Source organism: Gorilla gorilla, chromosome 15 (assembly GCF_029281585.2).
Source record: "Gorilla gorilla gorilla isolate KB3781 chromosome 15, NHGRI_mGorGor1-v2.1_pri, whole genome shotgun sequence".
Taxonomy (NCBI): Eukaryota; Metazoa; Chordata; class Mammalia; order Primates; family Hominidae; genus Gorilla; species Gorilla gorilla.
Window position 1 is genome coordinate 113,818,053 of NC_073239.2, and position 21,370 is coordinate 113,839,422.

Consider the following 21,370-nt stretch of genomic DNA (forward strand, 5'->3'; position numbering starts at 1 on the left):
TACTATAACCATGAATTATTTTTTTTAGAGGTAAGAGAGAAATATATTGAAAGTTATAAAATGATTGTGTTATTCTTTTAGGTGAAATTGCCAAATACATGGAAACAGTGAAATTACTAGACTACACTGAAAAACCTCTTTATGAAAATTTACGTGACATTCTTTTGCAAGGACTAAAAGCTATAGGAAGTAAGGATGATGGCAAATTGGACCTCAGTGTTGTGGAGAATGGAGGTTTGAAAGCAAAAACAATAACAAAGGTGAATTTTGTTATTAAATTATTCTTTGGTCTTCTTGTGTTTATAATTGCAATAAATACTAAAAGAAAGTATAGCAGTAGTTCAATGAAGAAAAATAACAGATTGCATGGCAATTAAGGCAAACTTTTTTGTAATACAGAACAATGTGTAGAGGGTTGTAGAAAAATAAATATTTATATATTTCTTATGTTTGATAGCAAGTTACTAAATTCCTGAAATGACTTTAACTTGGAATACTGATATCTGACAGGGAAATTTTGATGGTGCACTGAATTCATAATTTATATGTTCTTTTCTCCCAAGTCACCACTTAGGGTTCATCTTGTCTCGGTTGTTTCTTATTTGTGGATATGGTCAGAGTATTTACCAGTTGAAAACGGGCATTTGAAAAATTACCATTTGAAAATTTCCATGTTTGTTGGTGTGGTGCATTTTACCATTTGAACATTATTTTGCTCTGTGAAGAAATATTATATAAAGCTGTATATCAGCATATAAGGGGATTAATTATTTGGAGAGAAATGTTAAATAATGAACTTTATGGTAGAAGTATTATACAAGCATGTAAATAACTTCTGGCATCACTTTAGATTTTACAGGTATGCATTAACTTACTGATTTGCTATTGACTATTTTTGATAATTAACTTACTGATAAACTTACTGATTTCCCTTATAATCTGAAATTATTTAATACAATGTGTTAGCTATTTTTATATGAGGAAGGAAAACAACTTTTAGAAGAAAAATTTTTTTTACATTATTAGCCATTTTTACTGTCATTAACTTTGGAAATTCTAATAGATTTATTTGGAAATCTCGTATTCCAAACTGAGAAAAAGCGTTAAAACAAATTTTTCTCTCTTTAAAATCAGAAGCAGCACATTGAAAAGTTTTTATCTTTTCAATTAACAAAGGAGATAGGAATTTTGAAATTGGACCAAAAATTTAACTTTGCCAAATAGCAGGTCTCTGTAATTTCATCATAGAATCTGAAATTATATACATGCATCTACATATACTTTTTTTCTTTGATAAGTTTTATCTTAATTGCATCTGCTCCAGTTTTGTGGTCAACAAGTGTGCTGAAAACTGTATCTGTTTGAAATGAAGAGGGTAAAATGGAAGCCTGAGTGGAATTTTTTAGTAAGGTATTATAGTAAACTTATTCTTTGCATACATGCATAAACAAGCAGCATGTTTCTTATTGCTCAGGATAGATTTCTCTGCGTTAATATTTATAGGTAGCTTGTATAGTGTTTTTCTCTAAAATTTTGTTGATTGAGAAGTAAAGATCTCTGCTGCTATGTGAGAACTTGTCCAGAGCAACCACCTCCCCCGCCCAACCCCTATCCCCCTGTCCCCGCCCCTACCTTCCTTTGCAAATCCCTTTGTTGTTTGGACCTACATGCTGGAGAAAATGTAGTTTCTGCAGGTTGGCTGACTTTACAGCTGAGTAGGTCAGTCTGCTGCAGAGCTAACATCTGTGACCTTATAATTCTGTGGTGTCCTTGGATAGTTCAGAAGGCTGGAAATTTCCTGTTGGATCATCCCTGACGTGTATAAAGCTTCATTTAGGGGAAAAAAATGAATACTAAGTTGAACAAGTTGAACTATTAGGAGATTTACTTCATTAGTTTACTGCTTTTTGTACACTCATTGCTGACACAGGGTTATTCTTTGTATTAAAAACAAATTAATAAAAGTTAAGGTTAGGTAAGATCATGAGCTGCTTGATAGCCATGTAACTGAAGTGAGTTATTAATTTTGTTAGCTTTTTTTTTTGTAAAGTAAAAGAATTGGACCAGACCAGTTTTTTTTTCAAGCTTTTCTTTTAAACTGCAGAACATTTTCTTCATATAAATTGTAAATGCTGTCACTGAAAACAGATAAAAGCAGAGCTCTGCTGGATGATAAGTTGGGGGCTCCCTGCAATGAAAAGCTTTCTCCTTTGAGAAACTAGCTTGCTGCCTCTGTTTTTCAGGAAGATCTATAACCCAGATGTCTTTTTTTGCTCTGGATGTCAGGAGGCTCAAAACTGAATATGATGCTTAGTTCTAGAAACTTTGTTAATTTTAATAATTAGTACATTTGTTTCCTCTCTTTTCGTTTGTCATAATTTTTAAAAGTGTGAAGTATATTTTCTGTGTATATATCAGACTCAGATCTCTTTTGGAAAGGGGTAGGTTTAATCAGTTTAATATATGTTTGTATTTAGGTTCCTAAGAAATATTCTTTTTGGTAAAAACCTACAGGAATTGATCAACAGTGGAATGAAGCAAGGTTTCTTATCTATGTTTTTGCAGCCATGCTTGATTATGGTGCAGTATATTTGGAAACTAGAGTGAAACATGAATTTACCCACTTGGAAATGTTTTCTGCTTAATAATCAAGGAGCTTTATTTAAAGCATAGAATTTTGGGATGACATAAGGCTGAAGGAGAACAGAGAGATCAAGTATATATCTACCCTTAAAAAGTACAAAGTCAAATATTTTTATTGTTGATTAGAACTAAACATTTTCAGTTTTTAGAATCTGGCAGTACAGTGCAACAGTTATTGGATTCAGTGTATACTCATAAATTAACATTCAACAATTACATAAAAGGTCTAGTTTATGTACCTGATCTAGGCTAGGTCTCTAGGGCTACGGAGATCAATGACATGTGGTCCCATTCTTAAAGAATTCCTTCCTGTTCCATCTGGGTTAAGAACAGCTTAATTTACCGGAAAGAGCTCAGCAAGTTAAAACGACATTAACACTTCCATGAACTATTTTAGGGTTTTAAGTTGCCTGCCTAAGTCAACAAAAAGGGTTGTTGACTGGAATCTCATCCCTGGAAAGTCGTTAAGGTCCAGATCATGGCCTTGCAATTTGTATTTTAGTTTTTCATTTTCAGACAGCCTATATTGTTGCTCCCTATGAATGATTATTCACATACCTTTCTTTCCTTCTCTATTTTACCTCCTAATTTTAAAATTTAAAAATTTTATTTTTCTGGCTGCATTATGCTAATTGGTCTTTCTAGAGTTTCTCTTATTTAACCATTGTTAAATAAACCCTTGCTGGCACTTAGCCTGGAACAGGGTACAAAGAGTTGAATAAGTGCAAAGCCCTTCCATTGCAAATCAGTAGCCCGCAGCTGCTCCGGTGGACAGCTTTCTTCCTTTCTTTCTGAAGGGATTGCACCTCGTACAGCCTTTATACCATTGTAGCCTATAGTTTCAGTCGGGTTGCCCTGAATGTACTCTAAATTTGGTGAAAATCTATCTAGCTGTTTTAGCCTGATACAGTAATAAAGATAAACTGTATTTTAATTATATAAATTTAGATTGTTGAAGTACATTCCTGTTTTCTAATGGTTTGATCATAGTACTGTAGTTAAGTCGAGTCAGCATTTGCTAACAATTTTTTTCTTTAGGTCTGTTATTGAATTCTTTATTTTGAACTTATTTGGCTGAATTTTGTCGAGTGGACTTTTTTGCCCTAATTAAGTGAAGTTGTTACGTATGTGTAGAAAAGTACATGAATAAGTACACTTTTACACAATACTCATTTAAACATCACCCAGATCAAGATATGGATCATTGCCAGAATTAGTTTTGCAATTTTTGGGGAAATTTGTAGTAATGGTATCATATATTACATACTCTTTTGTTTCTTTCATTTAATTGTATCTCTGAATTTCCATGCTGTTGCATGTAACAAAAATTTGTTGTTTTTCATTGCTGTGTAGTATCCCATATGACTATACCGTAATTTATTGATGGACATTCAAATTGTTCCAGTTTTCGGCAGTTGTGATAATGCTGTTAAGAACATTATTTTAATTTTTTGGGGGAAACATGTACATTTATTTCAGATTGGGTCTGTACGTACTGGGATTGCTGCAGCCTAGGGCTTACTTATGTTGAGGGTTTGTAGATATTGCCAATTTTCCAAAGCTGCTCTCTCAGCTTACATTCTTATCAGTAGCATGGAGGAGTTCCAGTTGCTCACTGACACTAGCTCTTGCATTATATTTAATTTCTCCTATTTTGGTGGATGTGCACTGATTTGTTTATGGTTTTAATTTAATCTCCTTGAAAAATATTGATTTGAAACATTTTTGTATGCCTGCCAGCCTTGATAATCCTTTTTTTTTTGGTGAAGTACATTACAAATCGTTTGCCTATTTAAAAAAAAAAAAGTTGGGGTTGTTAGCTTTCTTTTGATTTGCCAGAGTTGAATACTTTGTATGTAAACAATGTATGTGTTGCACATATCATCTTCCAGTTGGTGTTTAATCTTTTCACTCTTAATATGGTATCTTTTAATGAATAGAATCTCTTCATTTTCATGAAGCTCAGTTTATCAGTCTTTTTGTTTATGGTTAGTGCTTTTTATATTCTATTTGGGAACATTTTGTCTACTTAGGGTCATGAAGATATGTTATTTTCAAGAAATTTTATCTTATCCATCACATTTAAGTCTACAGTTTAACAGAAATTGATTTTGTGCATGGTGTGAGTCAATATTTGTTTTCCTTCTTTTGGATATCTAGTTGATCTCAACCATTTGTGGAAAAGACGATCGTGTCCTTACAGCATTGCAGTGGTAACCATAGGTATTTGAGTCTCTTTCTAGATACCCTATTCTGTACCATTGGCCTGCTTGTCCATCTCTGTGCCAGTGCCACACTGTTTGAACTATTGTCTTCATAATGATATCTGATAGCATATATTCTCCAACTTTTATTTCTTTAGCATTGTCTTTGCTATTCTTGGCTCTTTGAATTTACATACAAATTTTAGAATTGGCTTATTAGTTTCCTCAAAAATACTTCTAGGATTTTGACTAAAGTTGACTTTACTCTATAGAGCAATTTGGAAAGAACTGACATCTTCTCTTCCATAGCCATAGTAGGCCCCTATAGTTACTTAGATGTTCTTCCATTTATCTCAGTCGTGTTTGTAGTCTTCTGTGTCTGTAGAGGTAATACACAACATCCATGTCTATTTTCTTATAACTGCTTAATTCTTCTATTTTTTTTTTTTTGGATTATCTGTGATTATACAAAGTCTTTCCTTTATGTCATCTGGTTGTCAGATATGTTTGCTCTGTTTTTTACTATTCCTAATATATATAAGTTCTATAATGATTGTTTTTGTTTAGCTATGTGGTTTCATTGTTATCCTTTTGTCTTTTAAATCATTTCCTCTATTTTTTAAAAAAAGTAAGTATTTTTAAATATTTTTTTAAGCCTCTGATGCATTTTATAAAATTTTCTTCCTTGGGGGAGGACTGTTTTCTTTCAGAGGTGGAGTCTTCAGCTATCTTTTGGATGCTATGAGCTGCTTTTTCAGTTTCTTTTCTTGTCTCCTGGTATTCTTTGTTCGTGTGCTTATTCTATCTTATTCATATTGGATAAGGAGAGCTTTATGTGAATTTACTAGATTATTGTATTTGTGAATCTTTGACTTTCTCATCTTTGAGAATGTTATTCTTTATAGTTTGGATTTTAGGGCTTGATGATATATTGTCAATTCATTTTCTTTGCCTATGAATACATATTTGGGGGTGGATCTGATGAGCCATAGGCCAAATTATCAGTCATTTTCCAGTATTTGCTTCGGTTCTCTGCCTACCCAGAAGAAGCAAAAATGTGAGTTTATTAATTTGGGATGTTCTTAGTGAATCCACAGTGAAAGAAAGACTATATTGGCAATCTCTTCTCCATGACTTTAGTTCTTTATGTATTTCTTATTATGTTCTCTTTTCTCACTGGTTGTGGCAGTTCCCTGTTTACTGTTGAGGATAATTAGTGATTTTGATTATTCTGCCGTCTTTCTCCAGGTACAAAATTACAGGTCCTGCTTTTGGGGAGTCACTGGGGAGTAGGGAGGGTTTCCTCTTTTCAACGGGCTTAAGTCTTTTCTCCCCCAAGCTGCCTGACTTACATCTTCTAAACTGGGGGCCACTGGTGAAAAATTTCAGAATGGTGTTTGCTCACATTCTTGAAGTGTCTGACAAACTTCATGGTCATCACTTTTCAAAGGTTATGCTGCAAAGCTGTGATACTTCTGTTTGCTGCTGAAATATTTCTTAATTGTTATTTTGGGTTCATTACTTCAGATTTGAGGTGGAGGGAAGTTGTGAAGTTTTAACCTCCAAAATGTCTCCACTCATTTTTTAACACATTTTAATTTGTTTATGTGTGTGAATATTTAATTAGAATTTATGTTCTTTTCTCACAAGAGTAAACAGAGCTTGTTTTTACTTTTACCCTCTGAGCCCTCCACAAACCATCTCTCATACTGCAATCATCTGGAATTTTTAGTTCTAGTTTTTTGTGTCATTTGTATACCATGTATTATTTTTTAGAGTTAATCATGAGTCTAACATATTTTGTGTTTTTTGTTTGTTTGTTATCCATGTCCTTTCTCTTGGCTTTATGTTTCAGAGTATATGCTCAATCTTTTTTTAAAGAAAGCTTCTGGATGGTAAACTTGTAAATCTTGGGAAGTCCAAAAATGTCTGTTTTTTCCCCAGTTGAAAACTAATGTGGCTATATAGTTTTTAATTGAAGACATTGCTTTGTTGCCTTCTAACATCTAATTTTCCTAATTTTTGTTTTTTACTAGATTTCTATTTTTTCCACTCTTGCTTTCAAGCTTCTTGCCTTTCTCTTTGTCCTGGCATTCTGCAGGTATCTGTGCACAAGTGTATGTGTGTGTGTGTGTGTGTGTGTGTGTGTGTGTTCTAGTTTGTTTTTACACTTTAATTAGTTATCTTTCTTGGTACTTGGTGGACCTTTTTCATCTAAAGGCTTAATGCCTGTCTTAGACGCTTGAACAATTTATTTTCTGTGTATGTGAGGCTTTCCTTTCCTTTCCTTCTCTATTCTGTCCCTCCGGAACTCCTACCACATAAATCTGGGAACTCTGGAAGCTAGCTTCTTTTCTCCATGTCTCCTAACTCTTCGACCACATGTTCATTTCCTTAACGCTGTTTTGTATAGATCTGTGGGCTTCTTCTTGCTCATTTGTTACATCTGTTTTGTTTTTTAGTCATATTTTAAGGGTACTAGTTCTTTTTTTAATATGTCAGCATATTCTTGTTTTATTGGTAAGATAGCCTCTTAAATCCTTTGAGAATAGTAATTATGAGACTTTTTTATATTAACTGTTTTGGCAGAGGGATTGTTCTTTTTGAGTTTAATGCCTTCCTGTTTTGGTTCTGTGATATTGCTTAGATTTTTTTCAATGTTTATTATCTAGTCATGTTTTTTGTTGTTTGACTAATTTTAATAGTGTATACCTCAGTCAAAGTTGGAATACCTGTTTTCCTGTTAGTTTAATAGAATTTTCATTACAGACATCTACTTCCAGTGATTTCAGAAATGAGTGAAATTTGTGGCCAGATAGCTTGTTTTTTAGGTGCCAGGACTCACTGCTTCTCCAGTTTCTTTTTCTGGTCTGGGAGGGTCCATTAACACACAAATACCTCAGATCATTTTAATGGAGGTGCTTGTGAGGCTGTGGGTGGCATCCTTAGTTGCATATTATAATAAATTCACCTGGGAGTTTTTAAGTATCTGTGCTGCACCCTAGACCAAGTAAATCAAAAGCTATAAGGGTGGGACCGTCGGGATTTTTAAAAAACTTCCTAGGTGATTTCATTGTGCAGACATAGTTAAGAACCACTGCATATTAAAATTTGAGTGTCTGAATAGCTTCTGTGCAGAAAACAGCCCTTTTGCAAATAGGCATAGCAAATATAGGACATTTTAGACTTTACATTGTAGCATTTATCAGCCCCATGACCAGCTTTTGCATGTGGGCAGTGATGCACACATACTATTTTTTGATCTCTCTATATATAAGTACTTTACTATGAGTGATGCAGAAGGAAATTTGGTGTCATATAAATGTCTTGAATGGTGCCCAGCAGAATTTCTTGAAGTAATGAAAGGACATGCTTATAAGAAGTACTCAAAATTGAGATCTCAAAGGATATTATTAGATTTATTTTTCTGATATAATGGCCAGTTCTTCGGAAATGTTAAGCATTTCTGTGCAGTTTTTTTTTTTTTTTTGAGACGGAGTTTTGCTCTTGTTGCCCAGGCTGGAGTGCAATGGGACGATCTTGACTCACTGCAACCTCCGGGTTCAAGCGATTCTCCAGCCTCAGCCTCCCAAGTAGCTGGGATTACAGGCATGCGCCACCACGCCTGGCTAATTTTATATTTTTAGTAGAGATGGAGTTTCTCCGTGTTGGTCAGGCTGGTCAAACTCCTGACCTCAGATGATCTGCCCGCCTCAGCCTCCCTAAGTGCTGGGATTACAGGCGTGAGCCACCACGCCCGGCCTTGTGTAAAAATGGATGAATTTTTTCAAAAAGTTCTTTCAGTTGAAATAAGAGTGTTATCTGTCTTGCTTATAAGATTGTTATGAGGAATAAAAGATATAAAGTGCTTAGAGCAGTGGCAGGCACATAGCAAGTGACCAGTAAATGTTAACTGCAGTATTATTGTTAATGCTGTTATTTAATCCACTTTTCCCATCTTTCTAGTTTCTTGATGATAAGAAAATAACATGGAACGTTTTCATTTGAATCTGTTTTCATTTGAACCTTCTAATAAACTAAGATCTTAGATCTTTAAAAGTTCAGTTTATGAAACAGGGTATTAGGCACATGTGAATGAAGACTGGGTTATATTTTACTTAGTGAGTATGTGTGTTAAAATAGGTTGTTTTGAATAGTAAACGATTATGAATTGGTAAAAGTTGATTTTTGCAGTGAAAGACAAGATGTTAATTACTATGAAATAAAGACTAAAATGTAGCTCCATCTTGTTAAGGCAGAATATAAACAGATTTTTTAAGTAAGTAAAATATAGCTCCATACCTTTTAAGAACATATAAGTCAAATTAATGAGTTTGTAGTTATCCCTTTTTTTCTTAAGCTAAATAATTGATACGAGAAGATAATAGTACTTGACATAAAGCAGAGGAGTCCTGACCACCAGAGAATTCTGTGTCTGCCATTTTCTGCCTGCGTGTTTAGGAATTAGGTGTTTTGTGGACATAAGTTTATTGAGGGAAGATCAGGTAGTATGTTTTTAATAGTAACTCTAATGTAGCCCAATTTGTTCTGTAATACACTTGTTCATGTGTTGCCTTGAGATTAGTTAACTCCCCACCAGTATATGTATAGGTTTTGGTTTTCATTGATGTATTTATAAAGATTAGCCTCCTTAGTTTATAGTATTATATTAAATAGTTTTCAAAATCTTGCATTTTTAATTCTTGAGCATTCCTCAGAAGACTTGATTGTACTCAGTACAGGTAATAGGATATTGACCCTTTAAACTTTAGGTTATCACTGAGCATTTATGTAGTTTCTATATTCTTTCAGGACCTTTAAATTATTTTTTATAACTTTTGCAGCATGCCTGTGAAATACATTTGTTCATAAATGATGGGACTAAAACTCAGAAGAGGCCAGGTGACTTGTTCAGGGCTGTGAAATCATTATTATTATGCATTTATATAGAAAGTTCAAGGCATCCTAGTGATTTTAGGCATAAAATATTAAAGATAATTAAAGCATGACCCGGCCACTCATTTGCCTTTTCCCATAAATTGTACTTGAACCATCTTAACTTTGCCAAAAGTTTTCAACCTTAATGGTGCATGTCATGGAACCCTCAGAGGAAAACATGAGTGAAGAGATGTCACATTGACTTTAATCTAGAATAGAATACACTGACATATTAGTCTTCTAGACCGTAGTTCATTGAATCTCTGGAAACAGCTTTCGTCTTGTTAACTGACTATACATTTGATCATATTAAAGTTTCATGATCTCCGTGTAACATGAATGATGTTAGAATCATGAAAAGCCATTGCTGCCAACAAGTTGGAAGTTGAATTTACGGTTTTCAAAAGTGTCATTAGGAGATTTTTCTAGGTTGTGCTTGCTATTATTGTATGACATTTTGATGAAAGTTCTTAAGCATGTAGTACTCTTGTAGATCATGTAATCAAGGGTTAGCTTGTTTCACAGCTTATCTGCTTGTTAGCTGAATGTTTTTTCTAGGAGAATGGGTGACAGTAGAACTTGAAGGCAGCTTTCCCTAGTTCCTTAGTAAGCCAAGCTGAAGGGACATACATGTGCTCTAAAATAAGTGAATAGACAAATTATGCTGACTTTATGAAAGCAGTGCTTTTGCTGAAAAAAATGTGTTGTGCATGGAGCAATCAACCCTGATAGCCAACCAGATGGTTTTTTTCCTCCATTTATTCTGACAAAGTCTACCATTGTATCAGTATTTTTTGGCACATTCATATAAATTACCTGTAATTTTTGGTGTGCTATTTTTTGATAGTTACAGTAAATTCTTAATTTTTCATGGTATTGTAAGGGTGGGATACCTTGAACTAGTGAAGAACATAGATATTCCAAACTTTGTGTGCCATATATTTAGTCATTTTATTTTGCTAACCTTGTTCCTTCAGACCTGTTAATTAGCAAAATTGCTTGAGTTGTACTTCCTTTCTATCTCCAGAGTAGATAACTAAAAATGTTGACAGGAGAGACATCTAAATTTAAACAAGTAGACAACAACAACAAAATCAAGGGTGGACTGTGATGTAATGTGTGTGTTACATTTACATATGGATTGATACTTCAATGAATGAATTTCCATGTTAGTGGGATTACACTGGACACTTATGTAAGAACACTCATTTATGGAATCCTAAAAGGATTTCTTATAGTGCTTATATCAAAACAAATAGTTGCAGAAATTAAACGTGTGTATTTAATGTTTTTATAAAAGATGAAGTTTCTCTTTTGCTTTAAGTATTTTATAGTGTCTATTTTTCAGCTTGAAAATGACAGTGCCAGGCACACAGTAGATGCTTAATAAGTACATGGTGGTGATCTTCACCTCTGTTCAGATGGAGGTCAGTGCTGTTGTGGAAGGAAATTGCAATAGTCATTATTTTTATTACAGTCTTCATCACTGAAACTCATTGAAAACAATAAATCACTTTAATAAATTCTAGCAAATTTTTATTTTTATTTTTTATTTTTTTTTGAGACGGAGTCTCGCTCTGTCACCCAGGCTGGAGTTCATTGGTGTGATCTTGGCTCACTGCAACCTCTGCCTCCTGGGTTCAAGCAGTTCTTCTGCCTCAGCTGGGACTGGTGTGTGCCACCACACCTGGCTAATTTTTGCATTTTTAGTAGAGACGGGGTTTCGCCATGTGGCCAACCTGGTCTCAAACTCCTGACCTCAAGTGATCCACCCACCTAGGCCTCCCAAAGTGCTGGGATTGTAGGCGTGAGCTACTGCGCCGGGCCTCTAGCAGGATATTTTTAGATTATTCCTCAAATTTGTCTGTCTCTTTTCAAGTCATTCATTCATTTCCTAACTCTCCATCTTTTTATTTCTTCTCCCTGTAATTATGTTTGACCTTTCTCTGCATTTTCTTAAAACATATATGTAATTAATGTCCATTCAAATATTACAGTTTTTGAGAGACTTAGAGGAAGATATGAAATTACCTCTTTATTACAAGAATAGTTCAATAGTTACTCTACAGGTGCACATCCGTATATGTGCAAAACACTGTGCCAAACTCATTAAGGGTTAGATAAATGAGGAAAACCATAGTCCTTGCCCTCAGGGAACATACATAGTAGAAGAGAAATAGAGGAGGTTATGAAAATAGTTTACATGAAATACACAAATGTGTGTACTATAATATAACTCTGGAAAAAAATACATTAAGAACACAGCAACTAGAAACTGCTGCTTCCTACTGAAAGCTAACGTAGGAGACCGCATAGTGCTGTGGAAAGGAAATTGCAATAAGAATAAAGAGCTCTGAGTTCTAGTCTTTCCATCACCATCAGCTGAGAAATACTGAGCACATTCTCTGGCTTTTTTCCATCCCTAGCTTCAGTTTTTTCTGTGTATATAGTAGATTTTAACTAAATCTATTAGTTTCATAAATATTGTGGCATAATAACATGTTTGCTGTAACCTTCATAGAAGATGTGTCCTTTTTCTTTTGGTTACTACTAATATTCTATTTTCAGCCACTGTTAGGGAATGCAATAATTTAATCAAATAAATAAAATAAGATTAACTGATTAGTCACATGGACTGATTAGTGCAGTGTTTAGAACAAAGAACAAAGTTCTTTGTTCTATGACATATGTGCTATATGAAGCATTTTAAAACTTTTAGGCTGTATATTTTAAGTTTCTAAAGTAGACATGTAGACTTTTGTCTTATGGGATGGACAAAACCCAAATAACACTGCCCGAGTACGCATCTCTTAGAGACAGCCATGAATCTGATTGGCTTTTCTTAGAAGCTGTTGAAAGCATCTAGAGGTGATCTTTTGATGCTTGACTTGGGAAGCAAAGAATTGGTCTTTGGTTTTTGCTTCTGAAGATTTTTTTTCTCTTTTCTATTAAAACAGCTTTAAGTCTACAGCAGGTCTCCAATCGGTGTTTAGACTATTAGTAAATTATCAGTTCAAATGCATCTAGCCTGTTTGTCTTCCTGTTTCTAAATTGGAAGTGAGAAGCTGCTAATTAACTAAACTTTAGCATATCTGAACACTTCAAAAATATAATGTGTAATATATATGCTGGTGCCCTTTGAAATCTAATTTTTGAAGATATTTTAGCTGTGCTGAATTAAAAGAATACTCAAGTTTATTTTATAAGTTATTTTAGTATATCATACAATATTTTGGTTTCATATTAAACGCAAAGGCACCTGTGAGACCTGAGACAGAATGTGACAAAAATCAGAGATTAGCATAGTCACTTTGTGAAGCCATTTTTCTGTTCAAAAGGAACCAAAATATGCACTGTCTGAAGCCTAAGGATGTTGACAAATAACAAAATGAAGCATTTGGAAAGATTCAGAAGGAAGAAGCTGGCAGCAGATTGCTTAGAATTTTACTCATTGCCTTATAAAATTGATAACATACTTAGGTACTACTAAACTTGAAGGGTTTTGTTTTGGTTTTTTAATTGGTCTGTAGACCACTGGCCCTTTCTATGCAGACTACGTACATTATTAGAAAAGTTGGGCAGGAGTTACCTGGCTGAAGTGTGGATTAATTCAGTAGAGTGCTTTACCTAATGCATACTGCTTAAAGCACAGGTGTTTCTTTTGTTGGTTGAATACTGTCTGATTTTCCTTCCTATGTAATTTACCTGCATGGGGATTAAGAAAGCCCCCTTTTATTAAATAAGCTTGAAAACTAGATGAATGCACTTAGGTTCTTGGGTAGAATGTATTGGATAGCTAGCTCCCTTTATGATGAGCATTTAAAAATCTGCTCTCCAAAAACTGGGAAATGCATTCTCTGCTATATGGAAAGCAATATAGTACTGAAATATTCCTCCTTAATTTTGGTCTGAACAAACAAAAGTGTCTGTGTTTATTCCTGCCTAATGCATCACAAATCTGCTGACATGTAACCTTGGAGTCTTGGCTGGCGTTAATCAGGCCTGTGCACCGGCAGGAAAGATGTACCTAATGCACTCCATCAGTGCAGTTTGCATATGGAAGTTCTCACAGGGGAGCTGCCCTGTGCCAGCTGAGGGTTACCTGCCCACTGCAGTTATTGTATGTAATTATCGAACCAATCTGTTCAGCCCAGCAGGGTTTAGACGGTAATCATGAAGCAACACTGGAAAAGAAAGATGTAAGGCATTCTCCCCTTTTCTCATCAGTTATATGAAGTTATAGCCACTCTTACAGCTATTTTTGAGAGGCAATACCCCCATATACAAATCTGCTAAATGAATGCCTTTGAAAGTTTCTCAAGGTTCAGTCAAGTTGTTATTTTTGTATGTGTGAAGCATTTTCTTTAGGAACATGGTGGGTATCTCTGAGTTCTAATTTTCCACAGCCACCTTTAGAATGTTTTGAAACAGTGGGATTAATTGTAATACATAGATAATAACAGTTCTGACCGTTTGGAGGTTTTAAGGTAATGTGGCTTGAATAGAGTTCAGCTTTCCCATGTAGTTCTCTTTGGAACAGAACCCATGGTTGCCATTAGGAAAAGGAACAATGTGCTGTCAGCAGGCATTATCCTCTTTTCTAGCTGTACACAAAATGGCCTGCAGCAAGGAACATTCTCAGATGAAGTTTAACTTATTGTTAATTGTTAGAAAATATAAATGAGGACATTCTGTTGCGTTGTGAACCTGTGAGATTTGGGGCATGTCGGATGGTTTTCTAAATGATACAGACTTATTTTAGGTAACCAAGAGAAGCTTTGGATTAAAATTTGTATTTTAACCTGTTTAAATTTGAAACTACAGAAGATAAAGTTATATAAAAAATTCAAAGTTTTATATTTATTCCTAATGCCCCTCTATAATTTTGCCTATGTATAGAGATGTTAGAGAATTTAGAAACTTAACGCAGGATTGGACCTGTTAGAAAATGTTGTAGTGGTAGAAAGACATAAAATGAAATTGAAGGAACATTTGGGAAGAATGGATGGTGACAGAATATAAGCACTGACTCCTAAATAACACTTCACTAGAAAAATAGGACAGGCCCAAGAGAATGTGGGAAGTCCAGACGATTTTTGAGATTTTCGGAGAGCTTTGTACTTTTAAGACTATTCATGTACAGTAAGGTTTATGGCCCTATTAACTTTTAATAAAAAGTATGCTAAAAGAGAAACATTTATTACAAGTTTTTCATTATTGATTCATAAATAGAATTCTACCACCAATGTTATGTGGTACAAACACTGATTTAATAAAAGGGGCAAGACATACATTTTTTCCATTTATCAAATAGATTATCCTCTCTCCACCCCACCCACGTTGTACAATGTGGAGAGTATCATTGGCCTGAGTGGTGATCATGAGTTTGTAAAACATTTTGTTTTAAAAGAGTTTCTGTATGAGTAGTCCTGATGGTTAAACCATAGCTTTGAATAATGAAGTATATAAAGCATGAAAAGTTAGAGGTGGATATAACAAATATATCTACCATCTGGGTTAACTGTCTAGTTGAAAGTCCTCGTACTCCCCCTTTCTTCCATTCCTCATCCATTCCTTTAGGTAACTACTATCCTGAAGTTGAGAATATTCTTCCTGTGTGTTTTGACACACCCACACCTGTATACATTTATACACACACACAGACAAATATGTGATGAGTTTGTAGTTTACTTGACTGTCAGATATCTCTCTCTCTCTCTTTAATTTTTATATGTAAGAAGCGAAAGAAAGAAATTGAAGAAAGCAAGGAACCTGGTGTTGAAGATATGGAATGGTCAAACACACAGACAGAGGAGGCCATACAGACCCGTAAGTTGAACAGTTTTGCCTAGCTGCTTCCACACGTAAACACAAATTTCATTTCCTCCCATTAGATGAGGGGTCAACTATTTGGGTCATGACCTTTTGATTTTATAATAAAATACCACAAGATTTTTATATAGTATGTACTGTGGTGTCTTTTGTACACACGTTAGATTATTTTCTCTCCACAATAATTATAAAGTTGAGACTGGGAAGCTTCCTTCATTTTGCAGATTTGGAACCCGAGACACTGAATGATTAAATGGCAGAGCTGCCAGGCGTGGTGACTGATGTGTGCCTGTAGTCTCAGCTACTCAGGAGGCTGAGGCAGGAGGATCACTTGAGCCCAGGAGTTTGAGTCTGGGCAACATAGAAACCCCATCTCTAAAATAAATAAAATAAATGACTGAGCTGTTGTGAAAGGGTTAGTGATAGAGACCAGAACTCTTAACTGTCAGGCCAATGTCTTTCCACTTCCTCACACTGATCCCACATAACTCTGGGTATGATAGTGAGTGTCAGGCGTCAGACATGGGTCTGTTGCAGCTGAGCTGCCTGATTGTTCCTTATAAAGTTTGTCAACCTCTTCTTTTTTTTGAACAAGTTAAGAGGAAAGGAATTAAAGCTTTATGGATGATCACTTTTCAAAGTTCTTGAAGCAAAAAAAAAACCCAAAAAAACAAAAAAACAAAAAAACAAAAAAAACAAGGTATGAAGTCATTTTTCTGAGATGGCTTATAAACTGGCACTGAAGGCACTTCCAATAGTTCCAGAAATGACATTAGCAAAGGCAGCATCTACAAAGGGCAGAGCTAGGTTGGACTTTGGTCTGATATGTTTAATAAACTGCCAGCCAATGTGTTCCAGGATTCATGTGATATGATGATGTACTTGACTCAATAAAGAGAGCTATTCAGTGCGGCCCACAATACATTTTTTTAAAAAGATTTTTCCTGTCTGCCTTTTTTTTTTTTTGAATTATTATTTTGTTTGTCCTGAAATAGTTCTTGGTTGCTAACAGAAAAGGCTTATTTTTGGTTAAAAAAAAATTTTACAGCATAGGTGCCATATTGAGTAATGCCACCAATTTATTTCACCTTCCTTTTTGCTAGTGGCATTAGTGCATGTTTGTGGAAAGCACAGTATTCAACTTTCAAAGAGAATCATTTTTGCCCTGATTTTATTACTATGTTCTTCATTACATATTATGGTTAGAACATCCTTTGGTTTAATCTGTTTTAACCCAAAGAATACTTGAGATACCTGAAGAGGGAATATATAACTTCACACTGAAGGTGAGAGGTTTTGAAGTAGTCCCTCTCTTTTTCCCGCTGCTGTCTTCCTTTCGCTACTGTCTTTTTTCCCCCCTTTCCCCTGTCTTGTTCATTTTGTTATTAGGAAGTGAGGAGTCCCAAGGAGCAATACATCGAAGCATGTCTCAGCCAGAGGCTAGCAGCAGCAGCTATGACAGTGAGTGGGAACAAAATTAAGGAGTATTTATAAATATGCAGCAATATTCTTAAAAAACAATCCCTTAAATTTTAAAACTGGCAATTTTAGTTTCAGAAAGATCCTGCATTGTTCTAGTGAGATTGACACTCATTAAGTCTAAGGCAGAGTCTCAGCTGCGCATCAGGAAGACTCATCCCTTTCTTGACTGCCTGGACATCATTTGTTACCTGAACTTTGCTTAATGAGCATCAAGGGTTTTTGTTTTGATAGATAAATGCCTTTAAATTCTAGTATAATTATGAAATTTTTTTTAACCTAGGTTTTTAGTTTAAGGTCTTCTACTGATGCTTTTTCCCAAGAGAAAATATATCAGTATTTTTTGTTATTTTATTAATGACAAAAGAGTATAGTAAAGTCATAAATAATTTAAGGAGAATAATTCAGTGTTTTTGACCTAACTTTTTCAGAAGATAAAGAATAATCAGATTCACCCTTATTCATATAAACTCAAAATTGCTGTTCTTAAAATGCTGTTTATTTCCCCCATTACAGTTCACTTTTTTCCCCTGAAGTACAACGCGAGTTAAGGTATTTTACTATCAAAATAATCATAAGCGAGAGAAATATTATCTGATGGTAAAATATTATTGCTTCCAGCAAAAAGAAAAAGCCAAGAGTTCATGTAAATGTATATTTTTAAATTTATCAGTTTAAAAGTAACTTGAAGGAAAGACACATTATTACATTTGTTTTTTTAATTTTTAAGATATATAGTACAATTCAGTGAACACTGTGTTTTAGGGCTTTAAGATTTTGTGTCATAAACATGTTTCAAGAATGGTTACCTCTAACAGCAGCTTTAGAAATGTCAGTTTCTTCATTAACAATTTTATTTTCAAACACAATTTATGATTTACAGTATGGTAAGAGATTTTTCGCACTGTGTGATCTTTCAGAATGCTGTGCCTAGCAAAATGGGAGCAACTTTCCTTTAATATCTATTTAGACCATTTTAAAAACGTGTATAATTTTCTTGATACACCTAAACTCATTTTGAATAGTTGGGGGTCTATTGTGTAAGAACACATTCTGAAAGCTTTCAAAATGTGTATTGTGTAGGTTTTCTCAAATAAATAGAGGAGGTGATGGGATGGTTTTCAAGAAGAACAGAGGCCTCTAATCCTTTTATTTTTATGCAAGGCATAATTTTTACCAGTTGAGAAAATTTGGTTCTTCGCTGCAAGTAATTTTTCCCCTCACAAAATGAGGAGCCTTTAAAAATCATGCATATTTTGGCATTTCAAAATCATGCCAGTATTTCAGAATTGTGCTAAAAATTAGCTAATATAGCCATGATATTTATGGCTGGTGTACTTTCCCCCCTCCTGTTCATAAAATGGAGGCTACTTTTGTTGGTATTATTTTTAAGAACCTTGGATTTTGGACCATTCCTGAGGAATCTTTGGAGAAAGCATGACTAGTCAAAAAGTAGATATTTTTAAGGGAACCCTACAAAGAAATTTCCTACTTTTTTTTTCCTGCTGCATTATAAAATCATAGAAAAGCATCCCAAACTTGTATGTTATTTTCCAAATATCAAATTATATACATTAGTCTTCTGATTGGACCCTTTGCCAGTAGTGTATATTATGAAAATGGTTATATATTTAATTAAAGAGATAAGAAGGTAGTTTTTTTTTGTAACAATCAGAATTGATTATTAGGGAAAATATTGAATTGATTTATGCAGCAAAGTCAACAAGGTGCGTAGGATTGATTATATAATAAATTCCAGGCAGTAGTAGCCCTTTTAGTTGCAGTAAGAAACTTTGGATTGAAGGAGATGAGCAGCAGTGATATTTAATTTCAGAGTAAAATGGCAAATTAAGACATTAATGACAATAATGCTATTTGAATATAACTTTATAGTTGTTAATTTAGTGTTCTTTGTAGTGTGGTTAAAGATTTAAAATGTGTTGAAAGGGAGATATAGTATTGATTATTGACCTTGATTTTGTAATACCCTTTATGCCAATCTCACTATCGCAGCATTTTCAGTTTTCTGTGCAGAATTAATTTCAAATTTCTTGAAATAGGCCGGGCACAGTGGCTCATGCTTGTAATCCCAGCAGTTTGGGAGGCTGAGGCGGGTGGATCATTTGAGGTCAGGAGTTCGACACCAGCCTGACCAACATGGTGAAAGTCTAAGTCCTACTAAAATACAAAAATTACCTGGGCGTGGTGACAGGCACCTGTAATCTCAGCTACTCTGGAGGCTGAGGCAGGAGAATCACTTGAACCTAGGAGGCGGAGGTTGCCTGAGCCAAGATTGTGTCACTGCACTCTAGCCTGGCAACAAAGCGAGACTCCCTCTCAAAAATAAATAAATAAATAAATAAAAATAAAAATAAAATTTCTTGAAATAAAAACCTAAAAATCTGTTGTGGGATATTTTTAATAGATGGCCATGTTACAGAAATTTAAGAAAAAAACTCAAATTTTAGAATCAATCATAGTACAGTATATAGGGTATGTATTATGAGTGGCAGAAAAAAGGATATTCATATAAGCTTGAAATTTGCTTTCATTGAACTGTATGATGATTGAATAGAAACTATAACTTGGAAAAATTAAAAATGCTAGTTTTGAAACTGACCTTCATGTTAAGTAACTAAAACCCATGATCAGAAAACCTTTAGATACATATGGTAGAATTTTGTTCCACATTCAAAGAATGTTTCGTACTTTTCAGAAAAGAAGTATTGATCTTTTGTTTTTTTTCGTGCAGTCATTGATTAATTATGAGCACCATGCTGTCCCTGACTCTGGTGCCCCTGCTCTTTCCTGGCAGAGCGTAGCATGCGGCAGTGGGAAAGAAATGGCCCTGCTTCTTTCACCAGCACTAGGCAGCCGTGATCAGGCTAACTGCTGCACCCAGAGGTGGAGTAGGAGTAGTAGGTGGGGTGAAATGTCTCGGTGAGGCAGAATTCCCATGCCCCCAGCAGAGAGTCACTGATTTATTCTAAACCAGAATAGTTAGATAGGTACTGTCATAAAGGACTTAGACCAGTATCACCTATGATCCTTTTCCAGGAGGCTACTCATTTGGGACCTGTATAATTCCTAGCGGAAAAGACTTTCCATTTCAGTATATCCCAGTGCTCTCCTGCCTAAAGGGTGTAGGTAATAGTCTTTAAAAAGCAACTCATTCCTTTGCTTTTCATAACATGCGTGACCTCATCGCTTCCACCTAAGGAATGAATGCTTATCTATATTGCTAAGGTTTATATTTGGAGATAATGTTTTAAATTTTACAACAAATTTAAATTTTGGAGAGAAATATTTCAGTATTAGTAAAAATTAGGTACGTTTTATCAGTCAGTATTTTTATATGGCTTAAGAGAAGGTAGGTTTTGTCAGCATATTTTTTGACATATTAAAAAATGACCCAATTTTCTAAGATTTTCAGAGTATTAGCAATCATACCTTTGTATGTCAGTTTTATCTTTGCAAATCACGAGAGTCAATTTGATTTTAAAATGTTAATAACTATATTTAGGGATATTTATATTTCTGTTCTTTTGCTTTTGTAAATTATTGACTAGTGATTTCAGTTTCTTTGATTTTTCTTCAAGGTTCAAGAACCAGAAAGAGAGTCCAGAAGTAATTCAGATGCTGTGAACCAGATTTCCTTTTCTTTGTTTTCTTTTGACTTTTTTCTCCTTTTCTATTTGAACTGTTTTATTTTCCTGTGAGTCTTGCGAGGTGGAAGTAATGATTAAATACTCATGTGTTCAGAAAACATAAACTTTTTTTATAAAAATATTTTGTATAATTCATTAAAGGCTAATTTATGAAATTTGAAAATCTTCAGGTTATACTCCTTAAGTTATTCCAAAGCCATGTGTCTGTGATGTTTTGGAGTACATATATATGAAAATTATTATGACATGCACTTTTCTAATCATTGTACATTTCTCAGAGTGGATAAAAATGTTTGGCAAAGTCCTCACTTTTAAGGAAATGCAAAGCTTAAAATAAAAATCTCTTTTGTTTGATGCAAACACACAGTATGTTGTGGCTGTAAGGTTTGGTTTGTATTGATTTTGTTCTGTTCCCAAAATCTTTTATTAAGCACCTGCTGTATGAGACAGGAGGTACAAAGACAGGAAAGGAATATGAAATAAAAAGTGGAGGAAGCATATCCGTGAGAGAGAAAATCTACATATATGAAAGATTACATAAGAATTATGTCAGTATGCAAGCTGTATGACAAGAAAACAAGTGACAGATGATCAAATGGTGGTGTG

The 21,370-nt window shown here is 34.5% G+C and overlaps 1 protein-coding gene across 7 annotated transcripts in view; it reads left to right on the forward strand.

Moving 5' to 3' along the window:
* The window catches only part of VRK1 (VRK serine/threonine kinase 1), an 84,320-nt gene extending 63,187 nt beyond the window's left edge, over positions 1 to 21,133 (forward strand). For 2 of the 7 annotated variants that reach the window (XM_019010197.3, XM_055361135.2), the window contains exons 11-14: positions 82 to 260; positions 15,524 to 15,614; positions 17,007 to 17,078; positions 20,696 to 21,133. In XM_019010197.3, coding sequence (XP_018865742.1) covers positions 82 to 260; positions 15,524 to 15,614; positions 17,007 to 17,078; positions 20,696 to 20,727 — 374 coding nt within the window. In that variant the 3' untranslated portion in view covers positions 20,728 to 21,133. The remainder of the gene's footprint in view (positions 1 to 81; positions 261 to 15,523; positions 15,615 to 17,006; positions 17,079 to 20,695) is intronic. The other 5 variants (XM_004055669.5, XM_055361136.2, XM_063698174.1 and 2 more) reach the window with 3 other exon arrangements.
* The last annotated feature ends 237 nt before the right edge of the window (positions 21,134 to 21,370 follow it).